Consider the following 21,995-nt stretch of genomic DNA (forward strand, 5'->3'; position numbering starts at 1 on the left):
ATTTTTTAAAGGCATCACTCGTTACACTCCAAAATGGTGCCAAATATCAGTACAAGCCCTATCTTTAAAATACATCTGAAGGCAGCCCTGTTTAGGGAAGTTTTTAATATTTAATGCTGCATTGTTTTTAACACTCGATTGGGAGCCGCCCAGAGTGGCTGGGGAACCTCAGCCAGATGGGTGGGATATAAATAAATTGTTGTTGTTGTTGTTGTTGTTGTTGTTGTTGTTGTTGTTGTTGTACTTGGTCATCGTGTTGCCTTGGATATTACTAACATGCCTGCCTGCCCCTCTCCCTCCGAGAGGTTGGGTTGGTCGGGCCTCCGGCCCCTGCCTCTCCACTCCCACTCCCAGCTGGCACCATTAAGCAAAGCAGTCTCAGCTGCATGTAAAACACTTTCTAAGCAAGCAAATGGGCTTCCTCCTCCAAAGAGCAGGAGAAGTGGCACCCGTGGGCGACATGCAGAGAGGGGCAGGTAGCAGTGGCAAAGCCAGGCGTCGGCGGAACGTGTGAGCCTCCTCCAAGCCTCTGCCCGCCCCATGCCACCAGCCTACCCAAGGAGGGAGAGGCAGCGAGCAGCTTTTTCTCTCCATCATGTCTGTGGGGCTTGTTCTGGCCGCCTTCCTGGTGGGGCGCATGGCTGCTGCCAACAACTATTGCCAGGCCCTCTTTAACCTGCCAGGGGACTTCATCATCGGGGGCCTCTACCCAGTCCATAGCAATAGCACTGAGCGGAACAGGACCCGCCCACTTCAGCTGCCTTCCTGCGAGAGGTGAGAGGGCTGGTTTTTTTGTGTTGCGTTGCAGGGATGAGGCTCCTCTTTCTTCTCCCATCCCTGAAGCAGAAATCAGGGCTGTTTCCTCAGCATGCTTCACCCCCTTTGACTCTTCCTCTGTCTTTGGCCAGCTGGTGGGTGACCGTTCATGGGCACCTGGTTGTGAGGGCAGCAATGAGGAGGCTGCAAAAGGTGCTGAGGAACACAAAAGGGGGCCTGGCTTCTGGCTGGGTCAGACCAAAAGAGGTCCACTTCGCCCAGCCTTCTCTGCTCAGAGCAAGAATCTCTCAGATAGGACTGGGGTGCAACACACAGCATCTTTCTCTAACAGTTGTGCACACACTTTTTCCTTGGACCGTCACAAAGCTGGGAGGCCAGGAATCGGGGGGGGGGGGCAACATCGAGACTGTGGGCCACAATTGGCCCTCCATCCCTCTCTAGCTGCCCTGGGCATGCCTCTCCCCGAGACACCCTCCCCTACCATTTTAGGAGACCTCTTCTCCAACCACCCTCCCTCTCTGCCTGCTGGCAAGTAAACTTGGAGTCTGTTTATAACTAGTTTTGACCTACAAACCCTTGCACGGCTTGGGACCTCCACACCTCGAAGGACTTCTGGCTGGGTATGAACCCAGCTGGAATGTGCACTTCTCATCTGAGGCCCTTCTCTATACCCTCACTCCATGAGAGGGCTTGGAGGGTGGCAAGACGAGAACGGGCCTTTTCTGTGGTGGCTCCCTGTCTGTGGACTGCTCTCCACAGAGAGCTTGCCAGGCGAAAACATTCCTCTATTCAGGCCATCGGCCGTTAAATAATCTATGGCCTGTTAAATGTGTGTTGGGCTGGGGGCTGGGGGCTGGGACTGTTACTATGATTATTTAATTGTGCTCCATATTATGTTTTTTATCATTATGCTCCATAAACTATGTCCTTAATGTTGTATACTGCCCTGGGATCTTTGCATAAGGGGCAGTATATAAATCAAATTAATAATAATAATAATAACTACTTTTTTATATATAAATTTATTTGGTTTTTCAGATTAAAATTTTACAGTCACATATCCAACATACAACATTGAAACAAGATTCCAAAGAATCTCTGGAACTTTCCTCCTCCCCTTTGCGGATCCTATTGTTAATCTTTTATAATAATCCAAATTTTTTACCTCTCCATTGTTTCCAAAATTCATCGCTAAACTACAAGTGTTATTCCAATCCTACTAATGATTTTAACTGTTTGCAATGGTTTTTAAGATAAATTATAAATTTCCCCCATTCCTTATTAAAGTTTTGGTCTTCCTGATTTTTGATTCTTCCGGTCATTTTAGCCCTTTTGGCATAATCCATCAACTTGATCTGCCATTCTTCTCTGGTAGGGTTACAAATTCCCACAAAATGTGTGTGTGTTGAGGTACCATTTCTACAGGCTTAACTGAGCTCCACGTTTATTTCCTCAGTCTAAACCCTTCAGGCTATGTTCATTTTCAAGCCATGAGGCTGGCTGTTGAGGAAATCAACAATTCTTCTACTTTGCTCCCCAACATCACCTTGGGATACCACATATGGGACACCTGTCAAGAAAGCCTTTACCTGCAAGCCGCCTTCCAGCTCTCCCCACACCAGTGGTGCCGCTCACACCAAGGAGGCTGTTCCCAGAGAGTCATCGGTGTGGTGGGTCCTGACTCAGCCGAAATGACGCAGCTGACAGCAAGAGTCTTCACCTATTACGGCCTTCCGCAGGTGAGCTGCTAAATTGATGCTATGCATTAGTCTCGGTGGCCTTATTGAGAAATGGTTTCAACATCCGACTCTGTTGCCGTCTCTGCTCTGCCAAGGTGGTGGGCCTACAAATGATCTGGTTCGTTGTGGTGTCAGCCATATTTGCGTATATGTGAACTAACTGTTGCCAGAAAAGCTGTGGAATGAACCTCAAGGGATTCTCAGGCACCAAGCAACCAGGTTGGGAGAGGGAAGGAAGACCCCAAAGGCAGCAGTTAAGTCAGCCAAATCCTTGCTAGGCCCTCACCAGTTGGGTGAATGTGTAAAGTGGAACTGGTCTGGAAGCTTTGACTTCCGCAGAATGCGGCAGGCAGGTTGCTCCCAGGAGAGGATGTCCCAGGGCTATACTGGTTGCCAGCATGCCGCTGGGACAGGTTCAAAGCTCTCATGTTAATTCATTCACAAAGCCCTAAGCAACTTGGGCACCACATGTAAAATGTCCAAATGACAGACAATAGCAAACACAGCAGGTGGCTGAGAGGTGCCTGCAGCTGCCTCACCCAGCAATGTAGGCGGCTTGGGAGAGTTGGCAGCGCCCGCCGTTCAGGGCCATGGCTCAGTGGGCACAGCCCCACTACCACAATGCTTGCATGCAGAAGGTCCCAAGTTCAACCCCTGTCAGGGACTGGACTGAGGAGGAATGGTGGAGACTGCCCTCCCCTCCCCTCCTCCTGCACTTCCCAAAGAAGAGGGAGAGACAGTATAGATTTAGAACAGCGGTTTGCAGAAGGTCACAGTTCAGAGGCTGCAGAAGGGAGAAGCTGGGAAATATTGGGAGAGGAACAGGGAAAAGAAGCAACACCAGGGGAGAGACAGTTGACAGACTCAGTGACTTGAGAAAGCATTCCACACACACCCCTCCTAGGACCCAGCGGGCATTGAAAGTAAAACAGAAAGCTCAGAGGCAGAAAGCACAGATCAGCCAATGTAGGGATGGCATATAATAGGAGAGATGGAGGGGTTTACTCAGAGCAACGCCATTATCCAAGAGAGACTGCATTTCTATGTCCAGGGGCGGAGGTGTTAGGATATTTCTATCTGTGGGTTGAACCACAGGTACTACAGGTTACACGGAAAGGGGGAGGATGTTAGGATATTAGAAATATCCTAACAGGAGGAAGGGGGGCGGTGGGGGCGTGTCGCCCCAGGTTTCACCACTGAGGGGGGTGACAAAATGCCGGGCAGCACCCATCGCGGGGCCTGCAGCATGCCTGAGCCACGCATCTTTCCTAGGAGTGACACAGTGGCTTGGGCGCCCGCAGACTCCGCACTGCCCCAAACAGTCCGCCCGCCACCTCCCCCTCAGCTGTACGGCAGCTGAGTGGGAGGAGGCAGGCAGACTTCTCAGAGGCCCTGAGAAGGGCACATGCGCCACCCCAGGCACCCAATCAGCTTGCTCCGCTGCTGTCGATGTCTCTCTCTGTGAATATTGACTAAAAGACATTGGTAAGAGCTTCTTGTCTTTCCCTTGCTGGCAGACTGCCGTGAGGGAGGGGAAACAGATTCCTTGAAGCCTGACAATCCCCTTGCATCTGGAATCTCCAGGCAGGGCTAGGAAACATTGCCTGCTGCCAGGCAGTGTCAACCACATAGACCACATGTATGTTGTTAACCACATGTATGTTGTTAATACATTGTTTAATGGCCAGTGGTTGCTCATGTTGTAGTTGTTAATGTTTTTGTTTTTTCAATTTTTTTTATTGATTTTCAGAATTTCAAAACAGACAAACAGACATACATACATCCTGTTTAAATCTTAGTTACATTATTAAGTGACTTAAATCCCCTTGGTTGAATTTCATTATATATCATTATAACAGTTTTCCAAAATCTATTTTTTCAAAAAATTAACTTGGTCACTTAACATCTTTCATTCTTTCTAATTTAACTTTAAACATCTTAAAACTTATCTTTACATATTTGAATCCTAAGCCTGTCTATTTATTTGCAAGCTTTTCCAATTAAGTTATCTTAACATATTTAGCTAAATAGTCTTTAAATTTCATCCATTCTTCCTGATACTCCCCCTCCTACTGGTCGCGGACTCTTCCAGTCAGGTTGGCCAGCTCCAAAAAGTCCCTCATCTTCATCTGCCAATCTTCCACTGTTGGTATTTCTTGTGTTTTCCAATTCTTCGCTAACAAAATTCTTCCTGCAGTTGTGGCATACAAAAACAATTTAACAACTTTTTTGGGCAATTCCAAACCTGTTATTCCAAGAAGAAAGGCCTCTGGTTTCTTAATAAATGTATATTTCAACATTTTTTTCAATTCGTTATAAATCTTCTCCCAGAAGTCTTTCACCTTGGGGCTGTAGTTGTAAATGTTTTTAAACTTGGTTGCGAGTATTAGGTGACTAATGGACGCAATAAACGAGAGCTCTCCCACTTCCTCCATCTGTACCTGGTAAGAACACACGCTGCCCTGGGCACTCTCTGAGCTGTGCACACACCATTGCATATTGCCCTCCTGCTTTTAAAAACGTGCCTGTCTCCTGTCCAGGTCTCGTACGGTATCAAGGAAGAGATCTTTGCTGACAAGAAGCTTTTTCCGCTGCTTTTCCGTACGATCCCAAGCAATGACCATCAGGTCTCGGGGCTCATCTCCTTGATCTTGGCCTTCGGCTGGGAGTACGTCTCCGCTGTGGACAGTGGCACCAAAGCCAGCGAGAAAACAGTTCAGTCTTTGATTGCCAAGGCAGCAGCCAAGGGCATCTGCATTTCCTACCAGGGGCTGATGACGACCGATCTCCGCATCTTGGAAAGCCGGCTGCAGAGGGTGATCGAGAACATAGAGAAAGCCAGAACCAACGTTGTCGTCGTCCTTTCCAATGCGGTCATTACCAGGAAGTTCTTCCACGCTGTCATCAAACTGAAGATCAAAGGCAAAGTCTGGATCGCACCCGAGTCCTGGATCTTAACTGACACGATTGCTTCCATACCGAACATTGAGGAAACAGGCACTGTGCTTGGACTCACCGTCAAGCCAGTCAAACTGCCTCAATTTCTACACTTTGTTGGGAAAACACTACAGCGCTCCCCATCAAACAAGACGGATGGCCCTTTGCTCTCTGAGGCCCCGACGGTGGAGGCTTGCTCCCAGTCCTGCGATGAGAACCAACTGTTCTCTCTGGACGCTTTAGCCAACATTTTGAACAGTTCCGTTTGGCAGTGGTCTTTCTATTCTTACGCTTCTGTCTATATCCTGGCCGAGGCCCTCCACAACCACCTGGGGTGCAGCCTGCAAGGATGTCCAGCAAGCAAGGAGTTCAAGCCACGACAGGTAATAATAATAATAATAATAATAATAATAATAATAATAATAATAATAATTTTTATTTATACTCTGCCCTCCCCAGCCAAGGCAGGGCTCAGAGCGGCTTACAAGCAATAATAAAAACAAGTTGAATGATTACAACTTAAAAACAACATTAAAATATTAAAATGTAGCCTCATCGCAGGAGGAGAAGGAAAAGAAAAAAGAAAGAGAGGGAGGGAATCAAATTGGCTCCAAGCCAAAGGCCAGGCGGAACAACTCTGTCTTACAGGCCCTGCGGAAAGAAATCAGATCCTGCAGGGCCCTGGTCTCATGAGGCAGGGCGTTCCACCAGGCCGGAGCCAGTGTTGAAAAGGCCCTGGCTCTGGTTGAAGCTAATCTAACTTCCTTAGGGCCCGGGACCACTAGGGTGTTGCTATTTATGGACCTTGAGGCTCTCCGTGGGGCATACCGGGAGAGGCGGTCCCGTAGGCCATGAAGGGCTTTAAAGGTCAAAAGCAGCACCTTAAATCTGACCCTGTACTCCACTGGGAGCCAGTGCAGCTTGAAAAGCACTGGGTGAATATGCTCCCATGGAGGTAAGCGCTACGTTCAGGGGAGCAGGTGTTGCATGACACCGCTGCTACTGCTGCTGTTTTGATAAATAGCATCCTCTCCCTGGGGTTTTTCCTTTCAGCTCCTTTGCTTCTTCCCAAACATCTGGTATATTTGGGATCAGGCTGCTCCATATCTCCCTTTGCTCAAAGGCAGGCTAGGAAGCGCCTGTCCTCAACCCTCAATGCCTGGAGGAAGTCAGCTTGAGGCATCAAGGGACTAAAGCGCATTTGCCACTCGCCTCCCTCCTGTGTCCATGTGCAACATGTCTAGTTGTATTATTATTATTATTATTATTATTATTATTATTATTATTATTATTTTAAATTTTTCTTTTTCTTTTTTTTCTTATTATGTTTTTACTGAAATTTTATTGGTGTTAGCCACCCTGAGCCCAGCTCTGGCCGGGGAGGGCGGGGTATACAGTGAGGGGCAAAAGGTATTTGATCCCCTGCTAAATTTGCCTGTTTGCCCTCTGACAAAGAAATGACCAGTCCGTAATTTTAATGGTAGGTTTATTGTAGCTGTGAGAGACAGAATAACAACAGGAAAACCCCCAGAAACCCAGAAGACAAAAGTAAGAGATTGATGTGCATTATAATGAGTGGAATAAGCATTTGATCCCTTTTGCAAAAGATGACTTGGTACTTGGTGGCAAAACCCTTGTTGGCAATTACAGAGGTCAGACGTTTCTTGTAGGTGGCCACCACCAGGTTTGCACACATCTCAGGAGGTATTTTGTCCCACTCCTCTTTGCAGATCCTCTCCAAGTCAGTAAGATTTCGAGGCTGATGCGTAGCTACTCAAACCTTCAGATAGAGTTAAACGGGCAAATTTAGCAGGGGATCAAATAGTTCCCCCCCTCACTGTAAATAAAATTTGTTATTGTTGTTGCTGTTGTTGTTATTTATTGGTGGTGTGACTTAATAGCATCCGATCGGTGTCAGCTAGCGCCTCTGCAGTAATGGCTGCGGCCAGAGCAGTTTACCCAGCTCACTCGGCTCAGAGACCCAAGGCAAGCAGGTGGCATTCAGATGTCAAAGGCAGTAGCTGCCTTTAGGATCAGGTGCCCTGAGGTCATGGGAGGAAAGGGAAGAAACTTGAAGCAGATCTCTCCCATCACCCAGGAGAGGAGTGGGTGCAGTGTCTGTAGCAGAGCTTATTCTTTCTTTTCTTTTTTTTAAAAGGAATTTCCATGGGGGAGCAAGAGAGTGATAATGCCAAAAGGGCACTTTTAACCTTTTCATTAATTTTAACTAATTTAAATACATAAAAAATAAATGCCATGAAACGTGCATTTTAACAGCAAATCGTTGTACAGTGGTACCTCAGGTTAAGAACTTAATTCGTTCTGGAGGTCCGTTCTTAACCTGAAACTGTTCTTAACCTGAGGTACCACTTTAGCTAATGGGGCCTCCCGCTGCCGCCGCACATTTTCTGTTCTCATCCTGAAGCAAAGTTCTTAACCCAAGGTACTATTTCTGGGTTAGCGGAGTCTGTAACCTGGAGCATCTGTAACCCGAGGTAGCATTGTAATTTAAAGAAACTTGGCATTTAAATTCTAAGTAAATATGCCCAGAACGCTTGACATAATTTTTCTAGAAAATCCTGCTCAGCGTGAATCTCTGGAGAAGGCTGACATTGTCTCCTGCCTCCAGCTGAAATAAAGCAAACAACAGGGATCATCATCTCTCAGGCCAATGTTTAGCTGTGCTACCCACACATCCTTCAACAAGCACAGTAAGCCCCTCCCCCTGCACTCCCAAGATGCAATTATCTTCTCATTTCAGTTTTATGAAGCATTGTACAAGGTGAACTTTCCTCTGCAAGACAACACCATCACATTTGGCCAAGAGGGAGATCTGTTCCTGGGCTACAGTGTCGTCACCTGGAGCTGGGAAAATGGCACTGCTACTTTCAAGATGATCGGCAGCTACAGTTCCCAAGCCCTGAATATCAACAAGTCTGAAATCAGTTGGCCAGCACCAGGGGATCAGGTAAGATACCAGGCAAAACACCCAGAAAGAAGGAAAACATGGGCGATGCTGGATGGGGATGATAGATGTTGGGAGAGAGAAGTTTGGAAGAGATTCTTACTCTCCATAGCAGAGCTAAGCACAGTGGCGGAAGCTCCAATTTACATCTGCCCACCTTTAAACAAATGTTCCCCACATAAATGCTCAGGCTAGAATAAATCACAGGGACTTAGCTTTCCAAATAAGTGAAGCTTTTACTCACAGAGATTCCAGAAGTTACAAGAAACAAGTCTCTATCCACTGGCAGTAAAAATAAGAAAGAAAAGGTTCCAAATGACTCCGAAAAGAACTTGGTTTCCATATGAAAAGAATCATGCAATCTGTTAACCTAAAGACGCAGGCTTTAAAATCTCCTTTTTGGAGAGATTCAGTTCACTTGCAGGGAATCCAGTTGCTTATTTCAGGAAGCACAGAGGGGGAAAGAGAGAGAAGGGGTGGGGAGGAACCTGAGCTCAGGTTAACCCTTTCATTCACACAGCTGTGAGTCAGTAGCTAGATCTTACAAAAGCTAGGAGCTGTACTCCAAGCATCTGGAGGACATCAGATTGGGGAACAGCTTGGGGCTTACTTGGACATAAAAGAACCTAAGAGCAGCCATCTGGATCTGACCCAAATGGCTCCTTCTGCTCCGGCATTCTGTTTCTCAGTGACCAAAAAGATCTTTCTGAGAAGCTTCATCTTGCTGCTTCCTTGACATCCACATTTTGCCTATCCAAGGCGTTGCTGCAGCTCCTGGATAATTTAACTTGCTCTCTTGTACACCTTTTCCAGCTTTACAATATCCTACATTTTAATTTTTTTCATTCATTCATTTAGACAAAGTAATAATCATAAATAAATAAGAATAAACATGTGTACCCCACCACTGAGACCATTCCATTGTAACTATCCAGCCTCCCAAAATTTCAACACCCTTGTGATGGTTTGACCTCCTTCTGTTTTAACAGTACACTACATTTTTCTGATATAATATCCCACATTATCCTACATTTTTCTCAGCATAGATTTGCATAAAAGCCTTGTGATATTGGCAGACAGATTTGTTATTCCTTTTTAATGACGCCTTTTAATGACGGATACCACACTGGATGCAGTGCAGTGAACTACCGACTGACTTTCACGAGTCGCCAACAACTCAAATGCCTCCACCTAACCAAACTCTCCTGCTCTAGGTCCCCAAATCATATTGCATAGCAGTGTGTGAAGTAGGTCAAATCCGAAGCAAGCAATTGCTGGAGGAGTGTTTATGTCGCTGTGACGATTGCCTGGAAGGGACCTATCAAAACGAAACAGGTGAGTACAAACACCGCGTGGCTCAGGGAGCCACATTTGTGAATCTGAAGACCGGCCTCCGCTATGAGCTAGACAAGTTCTAGCTCCCTCCCTTGACTCAGAGGACATCAGTGCCAAGTAGGCAGAGGCGGAAGGCAGGAAAGAGTCCCAAGGTGTAGGAGTTAAGAGTGTCAGCTAAGGTGCTAGGTTCAAATCCCCATTCATGAAGTCTTTTGTGATGGCGCCAATTCCGCCAAATGAACAACAGTCCAGGACAGGAGCGCAAAGGGCCTCTACTGTTCTCTTTTGCCTCTATCCCTTCATGGGCTGACAAAGGGTCCTCTGGAGGGTTTGTTTTTGTTCTGAGTCGCAACACAGCTTCTCCCTCTGCCCTTTTCCCCTCTCCCCCAAGGAGAGACTCAGGCAAAGGGCTCTTTGTGGATGGCAACACAGGCTCCAGCAATTGTCTCTATCTGTGACTCCACGACCTTTGCAAAGGCCCGTGCTGAACTTTGCACAGAGTGTGGGGCTCTGAAAAGCCCCAGGAAGCTCACCAGCTATAAGACACCATCTGGGGAAAAAGTGGGATTAAAAAAAAAATTAATTAATTATTACGTATGATGATGATGATGATGATGATGATAGACTTTGCACAGAGACTGAGTATTGGCCAAAGCCTTTTTCACTGTCCACAATGGGAAGGCAGGGCTCAAAAGCAGAACTTTAGAGCTGGAAGGGACCCCAAGGGTCATCTAGTCCAACCCCCTGCAATGCAGGAATCTCAGCTAAAACAGATGGCCATCCAACCTCTGCTTAAAAACCTCCAAGGAAGGAGTGTCCACCACCTCCCATGGGAGACAGTTCCACGGTAGAACAGCTCTTACTGTCAAAAGTTTTTCCTGATGCTTAGTCGGAATCTCATTTCTTGTAACTTGAAGTAATTGGTTTGAGTCCTCCCTTCCAGAGCAGAAGAAAACAGGCTTGCTCCCTCTTCCATGTGACAGCCCTTTGGACATTTGAGGATGACCATTGTATCTCCTCTCAGTCTCCTCTTTTCTAGGCTAAACAATACCCAGCTCCTTCAACCATTCCTCGTAAGGCTTGGCTTCTAGACGCTTGATCATCTGAGTTGCCCTCTTCTGCACATGTTCCAGCTTGTCAACATATCTTTCCAATAATAATAATAATAACAATAATAATAATTAAAAAAATTATTTATATCCCACCCTCCCCAGCCAAGGCCAGGCTCAGGGCGGCTAACAACCAATAATAAAAACAAGTTGAATGGAGACTTCCGGGTTTAGCGCCATCGGTAATGGCGGATTCCCTCTGAGCTGGAGGGATCCGCTCCGTGGAAATCGGGTCAAACCGCTACGGCGAAGCGGAGACCCTTCTAAAATCACAGGCAGGGTGAAGCCTGTGAACGTGGGACTCCCTTTGCGCCCCCCAACTCACAAGGAAACCCGACTACGGGCTCCGGAGCGAAGCGGGGCGAGTGGCGCGGTGCTGAGGGTAAACTGCTACGTCCACGGAGCGAAACCGCATAGCTGTTACCGGAGAGCGCTGACTTCTTCCTGAAACAATTCGACTCCAAAAGCAACTACCCATGAGTAGGATTAATTGGAAAAGGCAAGGGAAAAAAGGATTTAAATCTGGCACCGAAGCGGGAAGGCATAAACAGGAAGTCCGCCTTCCGCTTTTGTAAATAGATTAAAGCAAATAACTTGTAAGCCAAAGCCGTGGGGAACTGATTTGAAAGGATTAAAACCCCAACACCTAAATTAGTGATCCCCCCCTTGGATGCAGGAGAAGAGGGGGGAGAGATTTGAACTTTGTATACCTGCAAGAGAGAGGGAAGGAAAAAAGATCTACTGCTCAAAACCTGGGAACGGGCTGCCAATAGACAATAAGACTGCCGTATTTGGAAGCTCACTGCTGGTGAACAGAGCAACTTTTGACAGCTAGCTCTGCAAGGGAGATACATTGTTTTTGGCTGTTGCCTCCTGATCTTAGAAAGAAAAGGAAGTAACTGGAAAGTAACTGAAATTGAAACTGACTTTTATCTTTGTTTTTCTGCTTGAAGTGGGGATTTTAAAGTGCTACTTTGGAATATAACAACAAGAGACTGATACTGTGTCCCCCTAGAGGAAGTTTCTGAAACTGTTAACAATTGGGCCAGGGGAATTTTCCACTTCAAAATAAGTTGTGGCCGTGGGATTGACCTTGAGTATTCAATTGAAGTGTTATGGCAGATGGAAAAGAAAAAGCAGACTCTCTTTTAGACAAAACAACGAGGTCTGGGAAATCTTGGCAGCGAAGACCATCAACATCTGGTCCTTCTGCCTCATCTGCGGCTGCATCCACACAAGTCAAAAGGTATGCCATCTGAAGAAGCTCTAGCAGTTGCATTAGGCAAGATAAATGAATCATTGGAAAAACTAAGCAAACAGGTGGTTGAAGCAACAACTAAAATTGACCAAAATACTATAAGTTTTAACAATCTGGGACAAAAGGTAAATACCAACACAGAAACTATTGAGAAACTGCTACAGGAATCTACTCTGACTCGACAGACAGCTGAAGAAGCTAAGGAAAAAGCAGCTGCCGTAGAGGAGAAGATTCCAGGTATACAGAGGCAACTTGAGGACTATAGGTCAACTTTTTCTATGACTGAACTTAAGGAGAAACAAACTAACTTGAGGATTAGAGCTGTGCCTGAGTTAGAGAAGGATAACTTGACAGACTTTCTTATGCAGGAATTTGCAGACTTCTGGGAATTGGATTCGGGAAAAGAAGGATTTAAGATCGTGAGTGCTTTTAGACTTGGAAGAGGGGGGAAGAAGAACAGGGTGAGAGACTGTTTGATTACCCTCCGATCAAAAGAGGAGAGAGACAAAATTCTGGGTCTGCATTTCCAGAAGACATTAGAAATACATCAGTCAAGAGTCGAAATATTTAAAGATATTCCAAAACATCTTTTGGACCTTAGGTCCAATTACGGAGATTTGGTTGCCTTGCTGAGAAGGAACAGACTTATCTTTAGGTGGGAATTTCCCCAAGGCCTATCTTTTAGTTTTAAAGGAAGAAAGATAAAAATAAGATCAGTGGAAGACAAAGAAAAAATTCTGAAAGATTACGGAGAAGACTTACAGAAAGAATCTGGAGAAGAGCCAAGAGCACTGGGCAGAGAACCGTTTGACAGAGGCCTAGAGCAAAGAGCATCGGATAGAGGATCACCAAAAAGAGGAATACTAGACATATCAAGACTATCTTTTGGATTGGACTGTCCAGAGAAAGTAACAGTAATAGCGCCGACAGAACAAGAGCAAGCACTTGGTGCAGTTGGAGGAAAAGCAGAATAATTACATCATGGCCCTGCAACTATTGAGCTGGAATACCAATGGTTTGAACTCGCCTCAAAAAAGGAAAAGTGTTTTTCATCTATTAAAAAAGGAACAATTGGACTTGATTTGCCTACAGGAAACACATGTGACAAGGCTCCACAGGAAAGTATTGATTAATAAAAGATTGGGTCAAGAGTTTATTTCATTAGACAAAGTAAAAAAAAGAGGTGTAGTAATTTATGCAAAGGAGAGCCTATCACCGAAATTTATATTTAAAGATGATCAAGGAAGATTTGTGGCAATTGAAATTCAACTACAAGGAGAGAATTTTTTGATAGTAGGCGTCTATGCACCGAATAAGGGAAAATCAGAATTTTTTAAAAAGTTGCATGAGACCTTGTTGGACTATTTGGATTACAATATGATCATGATGGGGGATATGAATGGGGTGGTATCTACAAATATGGACAAGGCACAAAGACCAAGGACGGCAGACTACCAAAAACCTTTTTTGAGATGACTGACAACTTGGACTTAGTTGATATTTGGAGAACAAAGAACCCCTTGGGTAGAGAGGGAACTTTCTTCTCTGAAGCCAAAATGACATGGACAAGAATTGACCAAATTTGGATAACTAGAGGACTGGCTCCAAAGACTAGAAAAGTGGAAATTTGTCCTAAAACCTGCTCCGACCATAATGCTGTGAAAATGGAGATGAAACTAACACCAATCAGCTCCTTCAGATGGAGGATGAATGACACCTTGTTTAGAGACGAAGAAGTGACCAAGAAGGCCCAAAAAACTTTGAGAGATTATTTTGAGATAAATATGAATACTAGTGTTGAAAAAAGAGTAATCTGGGACGCAAGCAAAGCGGTTATGAGAGGGTTTCTGATACAACAGAATGCAATAAAGAAGAGAACTCAAAATGAGAAAAAAGATAAAATTTTGGAGAAAATAAAAGAAGGTGAGAAGAAATTGAGAGCGAGACCAAAGTCGCAAGAGATTCTGAGAGAAATAAAGCTACATCAAGTACAATATATGAAAATGATGAACCAGGAAATAGAGTGGAAAATCAAACAGATGAGACAAAAGACATTTGAATCGGCTAATAAATGTGGGAAATTGCTAGCTTGGCAAATGAAAAAAAGACAAAAACTTAACACTATTACAAATTTGGAAGTGGAAGGAAAGAATATACAGAATCCAGTGGAGATTAGAAAATGTTTCCAGAGGTATTTTAAACAATTATATACACAAGGGCCACAGAAAGAAATTGATATAGATCAATTTTTGAAAATAAATGGACTACAAAAAATCTCTCAAGAAAATAAGTTAATGCTGAATTACAAAATAACTGAACAGGAGGTAGAAGGTGCCATCCAGAATATGCAATTGGGTAAATCTCCAGAACCGGATGGCTTAACTTCAAGATATTATAGATCCTTGAAAGATTGGATAATACAACCATTAAAGGAAGTTTGTAATGGAATTTTGGAAGGGAAAAAAGCACCAGAGTCGTGGAAGGAAGCTTACATTACACTTATACCGAAAACTGAGTCTGAGAAGACACAACTTAAGAATTACCGCCCCATATCTCTGCTTAATGTGGATTACAAAATTTTTGCAGATATTTTGGCTAAAAGATTAAAAAAAGTACTAGTGGAAGAGATACATAAAGACCAAGCAGGCTTTCTCCCGGGCAGACATTTGTCTGACAATACGAGAAATATAATTAATATCTTAGGAAAAGCTACAAGTTAATATTAATACTAAAGCAGTTTTGATATTTGTAGATGCGGAGAAAGCCTTTGACAACATTTCTTGGAGGTTTATGAAGAAGAACCTGCAGGGGATGGGGGTTGGTCAAGGTTTCGGAAATGGTATAGGTGCAATATATTCAGAACAAAAGGCCAAATTAATTGTCAATAATGTGGTGACGGAGGAGTTTACGATAGAGAAAGGGACACGACAAGGTTGCCCAATTTCCCCATTGCTTTTTATTTCGGTCCTGGAGGTTCTCCTAAATATGATTAGAAGGGACCAATTGGTTAAAGGTATACAAGTCGGAGCCAAACAGTACAAATTGAAAGCATTTGCAGATGACTTAGTATTGACATTACAGGAGCCTGAATCTAGTACTAAAAGAGTACTGGAACTGATTCAAGAATTTGGTCAGGTTGCAGGATTTAAGTTGAATAAGTTAAAAACTAAGGTTTTAGAGAAAAATCTAACAGTGATTGAGAAAGAGAGGTTTCAGAAGGAGACAGGTTTAACATTGGTGAAGAAAGTAAAATACCTGGGGGTTAATATGACTGCTAAGAATGTGAATTTATTTAAAGATAATTATGAAAAATGCTTGACAGAAGTGAAAAAATATTTAGAAATATGGTCAAACCTGAAGCTTTCTTTGCTAGGCCGTATTGCTGCTATAAAAATGAATGTACTGCCAATAATGTTGTTTTTGTTTCAATCATTGCAAATTTTGGATAAAATGGACTGTTTCAAGAAGTAGCAGAAAGGTATTTCCAGATTTGTCTGGCAGGGCAAGAAGCCCAGAATAAAATTTAAAATACTAACCGATGCAAAAGAAAGAGGTGGATTTGCCCTGCCAGACCTCAAAACTTATTATGAATCAGCTGCATTTTGCTGGCTGAAAGAATGGCTGCTTCTTGAAAACACAGACATTTTGGATTTAGAAGGTTTCGATAATGTATTTGGGTGGCATGCATATTTGTGGTATGATAAGGTCAAAGCACATAAAGCGTTTAAAAACCATATTGTTAGGAAAGCACTGTTTAATGTTTGGATAAGATATAAGGACCTACTGGAAAATAAAACCCCAAGGTGGTTGTCACCGATGGAAGCGAAGGCTCAGAAAAAGCTCAATATGGAGGCCAAATGGCCGAAATATTGGGAAATTTTGGAACAAGAGGGAGATAAATTAAAATTGCAGAGCTTTGAAAAACTAAAAAAACAAAGTGCGAGATTGGCTTCATTATTATCAAATAATGGAGGCATACAATTTGGACAAGAAAATTGGTTTCCAGGTGGAAAAATCAAAATTGGAAACAGAACTGTTAGACCCCAAAACTAAGATTCTGTCAAGAATGTATAACTTGCTGTTGAAATGGAATACTCAGGATGAAACGGTGAAATCTGTTATGATTAAATGGGCTCAAGATGTTGGACATGACATTATGTTGGCTGACTGGGAACAGTTATGGACCACAGGTATGAAGTTCACGGCATGTAATGCCTTAAGAGAGAATATTATGAAAATGATATACAGGTGGTACATGACACCAGTCAAGCTTGCAAAAATCTATCATTTGCCCGATAATAAATGTTGGAAATGTAAAGAGACTGAAGGTACATTCTTTCACCTTTGGTGGATGTGCCCAAAGATTAAGGCTTTCTGGGAGATGATCTATAATGAAATGAAAAAGGTATTTAAATATACCTTCCTGAAGAAACCAGAGGCCTTTCTCCTGGGCATGGTTGGCCAATCGGTGCTAAAGAAGGATAGAACTTTTTTATGTATGCAACAACAGCAGCAAGAATACTTATAGCGAAGTATTGGAAGACACAAGATCTGGGACTTCCGGGTTAGCGCGACCGGCTAATGGCGGATTCCCTCCGAGCTCCGGAGGGAATCGGCTGCGCAGGAGCTGGGTCTGGCTGCTGTGGCGACGCGGGGACCCTCAGAAATCACAGGCACTGAAGCCTGTGAACCTGGTGACTCGGCGGGCACCATTTGCGCCCCCCGACCTGCGAAGGAGCCTTTTTAAAGGCTTCGGAACGGGGGACGTGGTGAGCGGCGCGGTGCTGAGAGTCGACTGCTCCCTGCGGAGTGAAGCCGCATGCCATGGTCGGAGAGTGCTGACTTCTTGTGAACAATTGGACTCTAAAAGTAACAACCCGTGAGTACTACGGAAATTGGACTTGAAAAGGAATTTTTTTTGTTAAATTTGGCACGATCGGGGAAGGTGCAAACAGGAAGTCCGCCTCCCTGTCTTGTAAATATTTTAAAGCAAGGACTAGTTAACTAAGGTCGAGAGAATTTCTTTTTCTTCATTGGGTAAAAGATATTAATTTCGCGATTTGGCAGTATAAACATAAATAACCTTATCGGAGGATAAGAGCTAATTTTGAGAGCTGAAGTGCCACCCCCCCGGACCCGGGAGTGATCTGCGAGAAAGCCTGTTGAGGAGATATAGAAGAGTTTGACAGCTGTCAAAATTAGCTGTCAAGAAGGAAAAAGAGAACTTTGTTTTTGCTGTCTCTGCTGGAAATATTTGTTGCAATTTGGTCATATTTTGTTGAAAATAAGGAAGAACTGATACAAACTAACTTGACTTTTGGATTTGAACTGGAAAGAATACTAAGTAACCAAAATCCATCTAGAGGGGGATTTGGGACATTACAAGAATGGCTGGAGAAGGGAAAATTCAAGCTGGGCTGAACAGAGCTTTTGTTCTCTTGGGAAAGTTACAAGGCCAAATGGATGTTTTGGCTACAAATGTTGCAACTCTGAACTTAACAGTAAATAATATCATTGAATTTGATAAGGATTTGACTCAGGAAGCCCATGCAGCTGGACAAAAAGAGACATTTGAGAATTTTGAGAGTATGGAGAAGGAGACATATGTTGATTCTGAAGAAAAGGAAGGAGGAGCTGTAATTTTGCAGATGACAAAGGAGAGCCAGAGGCCTGACATGATGGATACAAAGGAAAATAAGAAATCGAGCCAGAGGCTTGACATGACGGCTACAAAGGAAAATAAATACTGGATGATGAAAATCTGGTTTGAATTGGAGATTGAAGAATGGAGAGATCTCCTTATGTGGAGATCTGAAGACCTATGGATTACAAATTTGATCAAGGTGGAAGTTAGAGCCTTTGGGACAATTGGACTTAAAAGGAGTAAGAAACAAGATTTGGGCTCCTTTTTCAAGTATGGAGGTCTGGCTGGAAGAAACATGGACTTTATGGGGACAGAGCTTCTCCGAGATCTGGTGTTTAATACTAAAGACTATCAAAAAAACCGGCAGAGAGGAACTGAGAGAGAATTAAGAGCCTCGGATGTGAGGTCTCCAGGCTGACAGTAGATTAAGACTGATGGACATTTGTTGGGGATCGAAACCAGGAAAGGGGGTGGCGGGGTTTGGGAACCCAAAGGGTGTATAACTATAATCTGTTTTTCTTTTATTTTGTTTTGCTATTAGTAAGAAAATTGGGGAATTCGTGGAAGGGAATTTGGGTCGGCTTTAGAAAAAGGTTTTAAGAATGAGTACTGATGTATAAATAGGGATGTTTATAAGTTAAAATGGGTTCTTTTTTAATCAAAATGAACTAAATATAAAAAGGTCAAAAATTGGGGATAAGAACTTGCTGAACTAACAATTTGAGTTGGAATATAAGAAGGGGAGGTGTGGGGAAGTCAGGGAAATATGTCATGGAAAATATGGATTGTAAACTTTGTGTTTTTTTAAAAAAAAATTTCTTTTTTCCTTTTTTGATTTTTTTTTTACTAAGATGGAAAAATTTTAATAAACATTTATTTTATAAAAAAAGGAAGACACAAGATCTACCCACCCGGGAAGAATGGCAGATGAAAGTGATGGACTATATGGAACTGGCGGAAATGACTGGCAGAATCCGAGACCAGGGAGAAGAGTCGGTAGAAGAAGATTGGAAGAAATTTAAAGACTATCTACAGAAACATTGTAAAATTAAGGAATGTTAAAAGGATGTTGGAATGAAGTAATGTGGTTTTTGCAGTAATGTTGTATAGGGTTAAGGAAGAATGGATTGTTAACAGGTCAGAATGTAAAGTTACAATATATTAAGATAAATTAATAAGATAAATACAAGAATGGAAAGGACTTGCTGAAACAATCAATTTAACTAGAATACAAAAAAGGGAGGTGCGAGGAGGTCAAGGAAATAAGTAAATGAAAGATAAGTTATGGAAAGATGGATTTCTTTTTAACTGTTTTTACTTTTTCTGTATTTTGTATTTTTTGTTTTTTCTTTTTCCTTATTTTTGTAATTTTTTTGAAACTTTAATATATATTATTTAAAAAATAAAATAAAAACAAGTTGAATGAATACAACTTAAAAACAAGATTAAAATACAACATTAAAACATTAAAATGCAGCCTCATCACAGGAGGAGAAAGGAAAAAAGAAAGAGGGGGAGGGAATCAAATTGACTCCAGGCCAAAGGCCAGGCGGAACAACTCTGTCTTACAGGCCCTGCGGAAAGAAATCAGATCCTGCAGGGCCCTGGTCTCATGAGACAGAGCATTCCACCAGGCTGCAGCCACTGTTGAAAAAGCCCTGGCTCTGGTTGAGGCTAATCTATCTTCCTTAGGGCCTGGGACCTCTAGGGTGTTGTTGTTTATGGGCCTTAAGGTCCTCCGTGGGGCATACCGGGAGAGGCGCTCCCATAGGTACGAGGGTCCTGCGCCGTGAAGGGTTTTAAAGGTCAAAACCAGCACCTTAAATCTGACACCATGTACTCCACCGGGCGCCAGTGCACCTGGAAAAGCACTGGGTGAATATGCACCCATGGCAGGGACCCCATGAGGAGCCTCGCTGCAGCATTCTGCACCTGCTAGAATTTCCGGGACAGCTTCAAGGGCAGCCCCGCGTAGAACGAATTACAGTAGTCAAGCCTGGAGGTGACCGTCGCATGGATCACTGTGGCCAGGTTGGGGCGGGAAAGGTAAGGGACCAACTACTTGATGCGGCAAAGGTGCATCCCTAGCCTGGGAGAGATCCCTGCACGGAAGTCCTGGAGAGTCAATGTAGAGACAACAACACTGAGCTAGTCGGTGCCTGCCTTGGTGTAAGGCACTTTCTTCTACTTCTAAGCAGTCCTGCTGCTGACTGAGCTTCTCCTTTCGTCCTCTTCAGGTGGAGAGACTTGCATCCCGTGCCCCCCGGGGATGTGGTCCCCTCTGAAGAGCAGCACCTGCTTCCCCCCGCTCATCACGTATCTCAACATCACCACCACGACCATCTTGGCCCTGGTGATCCTGACCATCATCGACTTCTTCCTGCTCTTTGGCTGCTTGCTGGTTTTTGCCCTCCACCGTCAAACGCCGGTGGTCAAAGCGGCCGGGGGCAAGCTGGCTTTCGTCATGCTGGCCTCGCTGCTGGCTTCCTGCACCACCACCAGCCTGTTCATCGGGAAGCCCACTGAGGTCACCTGCCTGATCCGGCAGCCCTTGTTCGCCATCAGCTTCACCGTCTGCGTCTCCTGCCTCCTGGTCCGCTCCTTCCAGATCATCTTCATCTTCAAAATGGCCTGCAAGCTGCCCCCCGGAGCCGCCAAGTGCTGGGTCAAGTACAAAGGCACCTACATCTCGGTCGGCCTCAGCTGCGGCCTGCAGGCCCTCATCTGCCTCCTCTGGCTCCGCTTCTCCCCGCCTACATTGCAAGAGGATTTTGTGAGCGAGAGGGAGGTCTACCTGCGATGTTCAGAAGGCCACTTCATGGGGCTAGGAGGGGTGCTGGGCTACATCACCCTGCTGGGCGGCGCTTGCTTCGCCTTCGCCTTCTGGGGCCGCAACCTGCCCAAGAATTACAGCGAGGCGAGGCTCCTCACCACCAGCATGCTGGTCTTCCTCATGGGCTGGGGCTGCTTCATGCTCATCTACATCACCACCGAAGGGAAGGGCAAAGGGATCCCTGCCTTGCAGATGTTCACGGTGCAGACCAGCGTCTACGCCATCCTCTGCACCTTCTTCCTGCCCAAATGCTACCTGATCCTCTTCCAGCCGCAGTTCAACACAGTGGCCCATTTCCAGACCTGTATCCAAGCCTACACGGCCACAGTCAGAAACGCCGAGCAGTGAGAAGGCTTCCTTGGGGCAGGGGAAAAGGCTGAAGCACCCACTTCTCCCACAGGAGAAAGCCCGGAAGGACCGCGAGAAAACTTCTGCTTCAACAAGAAACAGGGGAGCCTGGAGACAGGGGCTGCACACTTCACCTGTGTTGTAAACATAGGGCGGGTGCTCGGAATCAGAGAACATCTGTGCACCCGAGGGCCAAATAGCAGAAACTACAGAGCAAGGCTGCATTTATATATTCCAAGCTTCTGAGAATTCGGTGTAGAATTTCAATGGATTTTAGGGCAGAGGTTCAATGAAAACAGGATTGTCGATGGTGCTGCTTGGCTACTGCCGAAGAGCACTGGTCCACACACTCTCTCTGCCGCTTGTCTGTGTAATCTTTATTAGGGATCCTACGTAAGAAAGTGATAGCTGCTCCTCTTCCCTCCACCACCATCAGAAGGCAAGATCAAAGGCCCAAGTAAGACACCCTCTTTCCAGAATTAGGGCAGGGATAGGGAAGCCTTAGGGGGACCCCCTCTAGATGCAGCTGGAGTTATGCTTGTCGTCCTCATCCTCCCTGACTCTTGGCCACATGGTCTGCTGGGGCTGATGGGAACTGGGAGCTCACACAATATTGGGCAGGTCCCCATTCCTGGTACAGCAGGAAGGAGGAGGGTGAAGAGGAGTAAAGTCAAACTAAAGGAGAATCTGGGGAGGGGGCTGTTCCTTCTCACTTCAGCACCATCTACCCAGGGCAGCAGAATTATTTTACAAAACTCTCTGTTGGTGTTTTCAAACTGACCCTTAAGTTCAGTAGGGGTGATCTGTGAAGGGGTATCCCCACTGTAAGGTGCCCCTGGGGCAAGGCATTTGACTGTTTTTGTAAATAATTTACAGGTTTGCTGCTAGGGTTTTTTAAACAACCAAGCGGTATATAAATTTTGTTAAATAGGATAAATCAATGCTTTGGAACACTTAGCCAAAAGTAGACTCGATTCAGCATCAATTCAACTCAGGTGTTATGCATGCTATTAAAATCCTTAAGTTCAAGTTAGGGTGCGTGGAATAATT

At 44.6% G+C, this 21,995-nt stretch overlaps 1 protein-coding gene across 1 annotated transcript; it reads left to right on the plus strand.

The window, feature by feature from the left end:
- The first annotated feature begins 339 nt into the window (after window positions 1-339).
- LOC310769363 (taste receptor type 1 member 1-like) lies at window positions 340-21,978 on the plus strand. Its single transcript, XM_083628619.1, has 6 exons — window positions 340-774; window positions 2,234-2,516; window positions 5,057-5,836; window positions 8,215-8,421; window positions 9,633-9,753; window positions 20,002-21,978. Exons 1-6 carry the CDS (start codon window positions 596-598, stop codon window positions 20,943-20,945), a joined length of 2,514 nt encoding a protein of 837 aa, XP_083484745.1. The 5' UTR covers window positions 340-595; the 3' UTR covers window positions 20,946-21,978.
- The last annotated feature ends 17 nt before the right edge of the window (window positions 21,979-21,995 follow it).

Source organism: Podarcis filfolensis (genome assembly GCF_964270895.1).
Source record: "Podarcis filfolensis genome assembly, chromosome: 8".
NCBI lineage: Eukaryota > Metazoa > Chordata > Lepidosauria > Squamata > Lacertidae > Podarcis > Podarcis filfolensis.

Excerpts from the sequence above, each read along its gene's own strand:
- LOC310769363 (XM_083628619.1), top strand. The coding sequence starts at position 596 with ATGTCTGTGGGGCTTGTTCTGGCCGCCTTCCTGGTGGGGCGCATGGCT. Across the intron at positions 775-2,233 it reads CAGCTGCCTTCCTGCGAGAG|TCTAAACCCTTCAGGCTATG; the intron begins GTGAGAGGGCTG and ends TTATTTCCTCAG. Across the intron at positions 5,837-8,214 it reads AGGAGTTCAAGCCACGACAG|TTTTATGAAGCATTGTACAA; the intron begins GTAATAATAATA and ends TTCTCATTTCAG.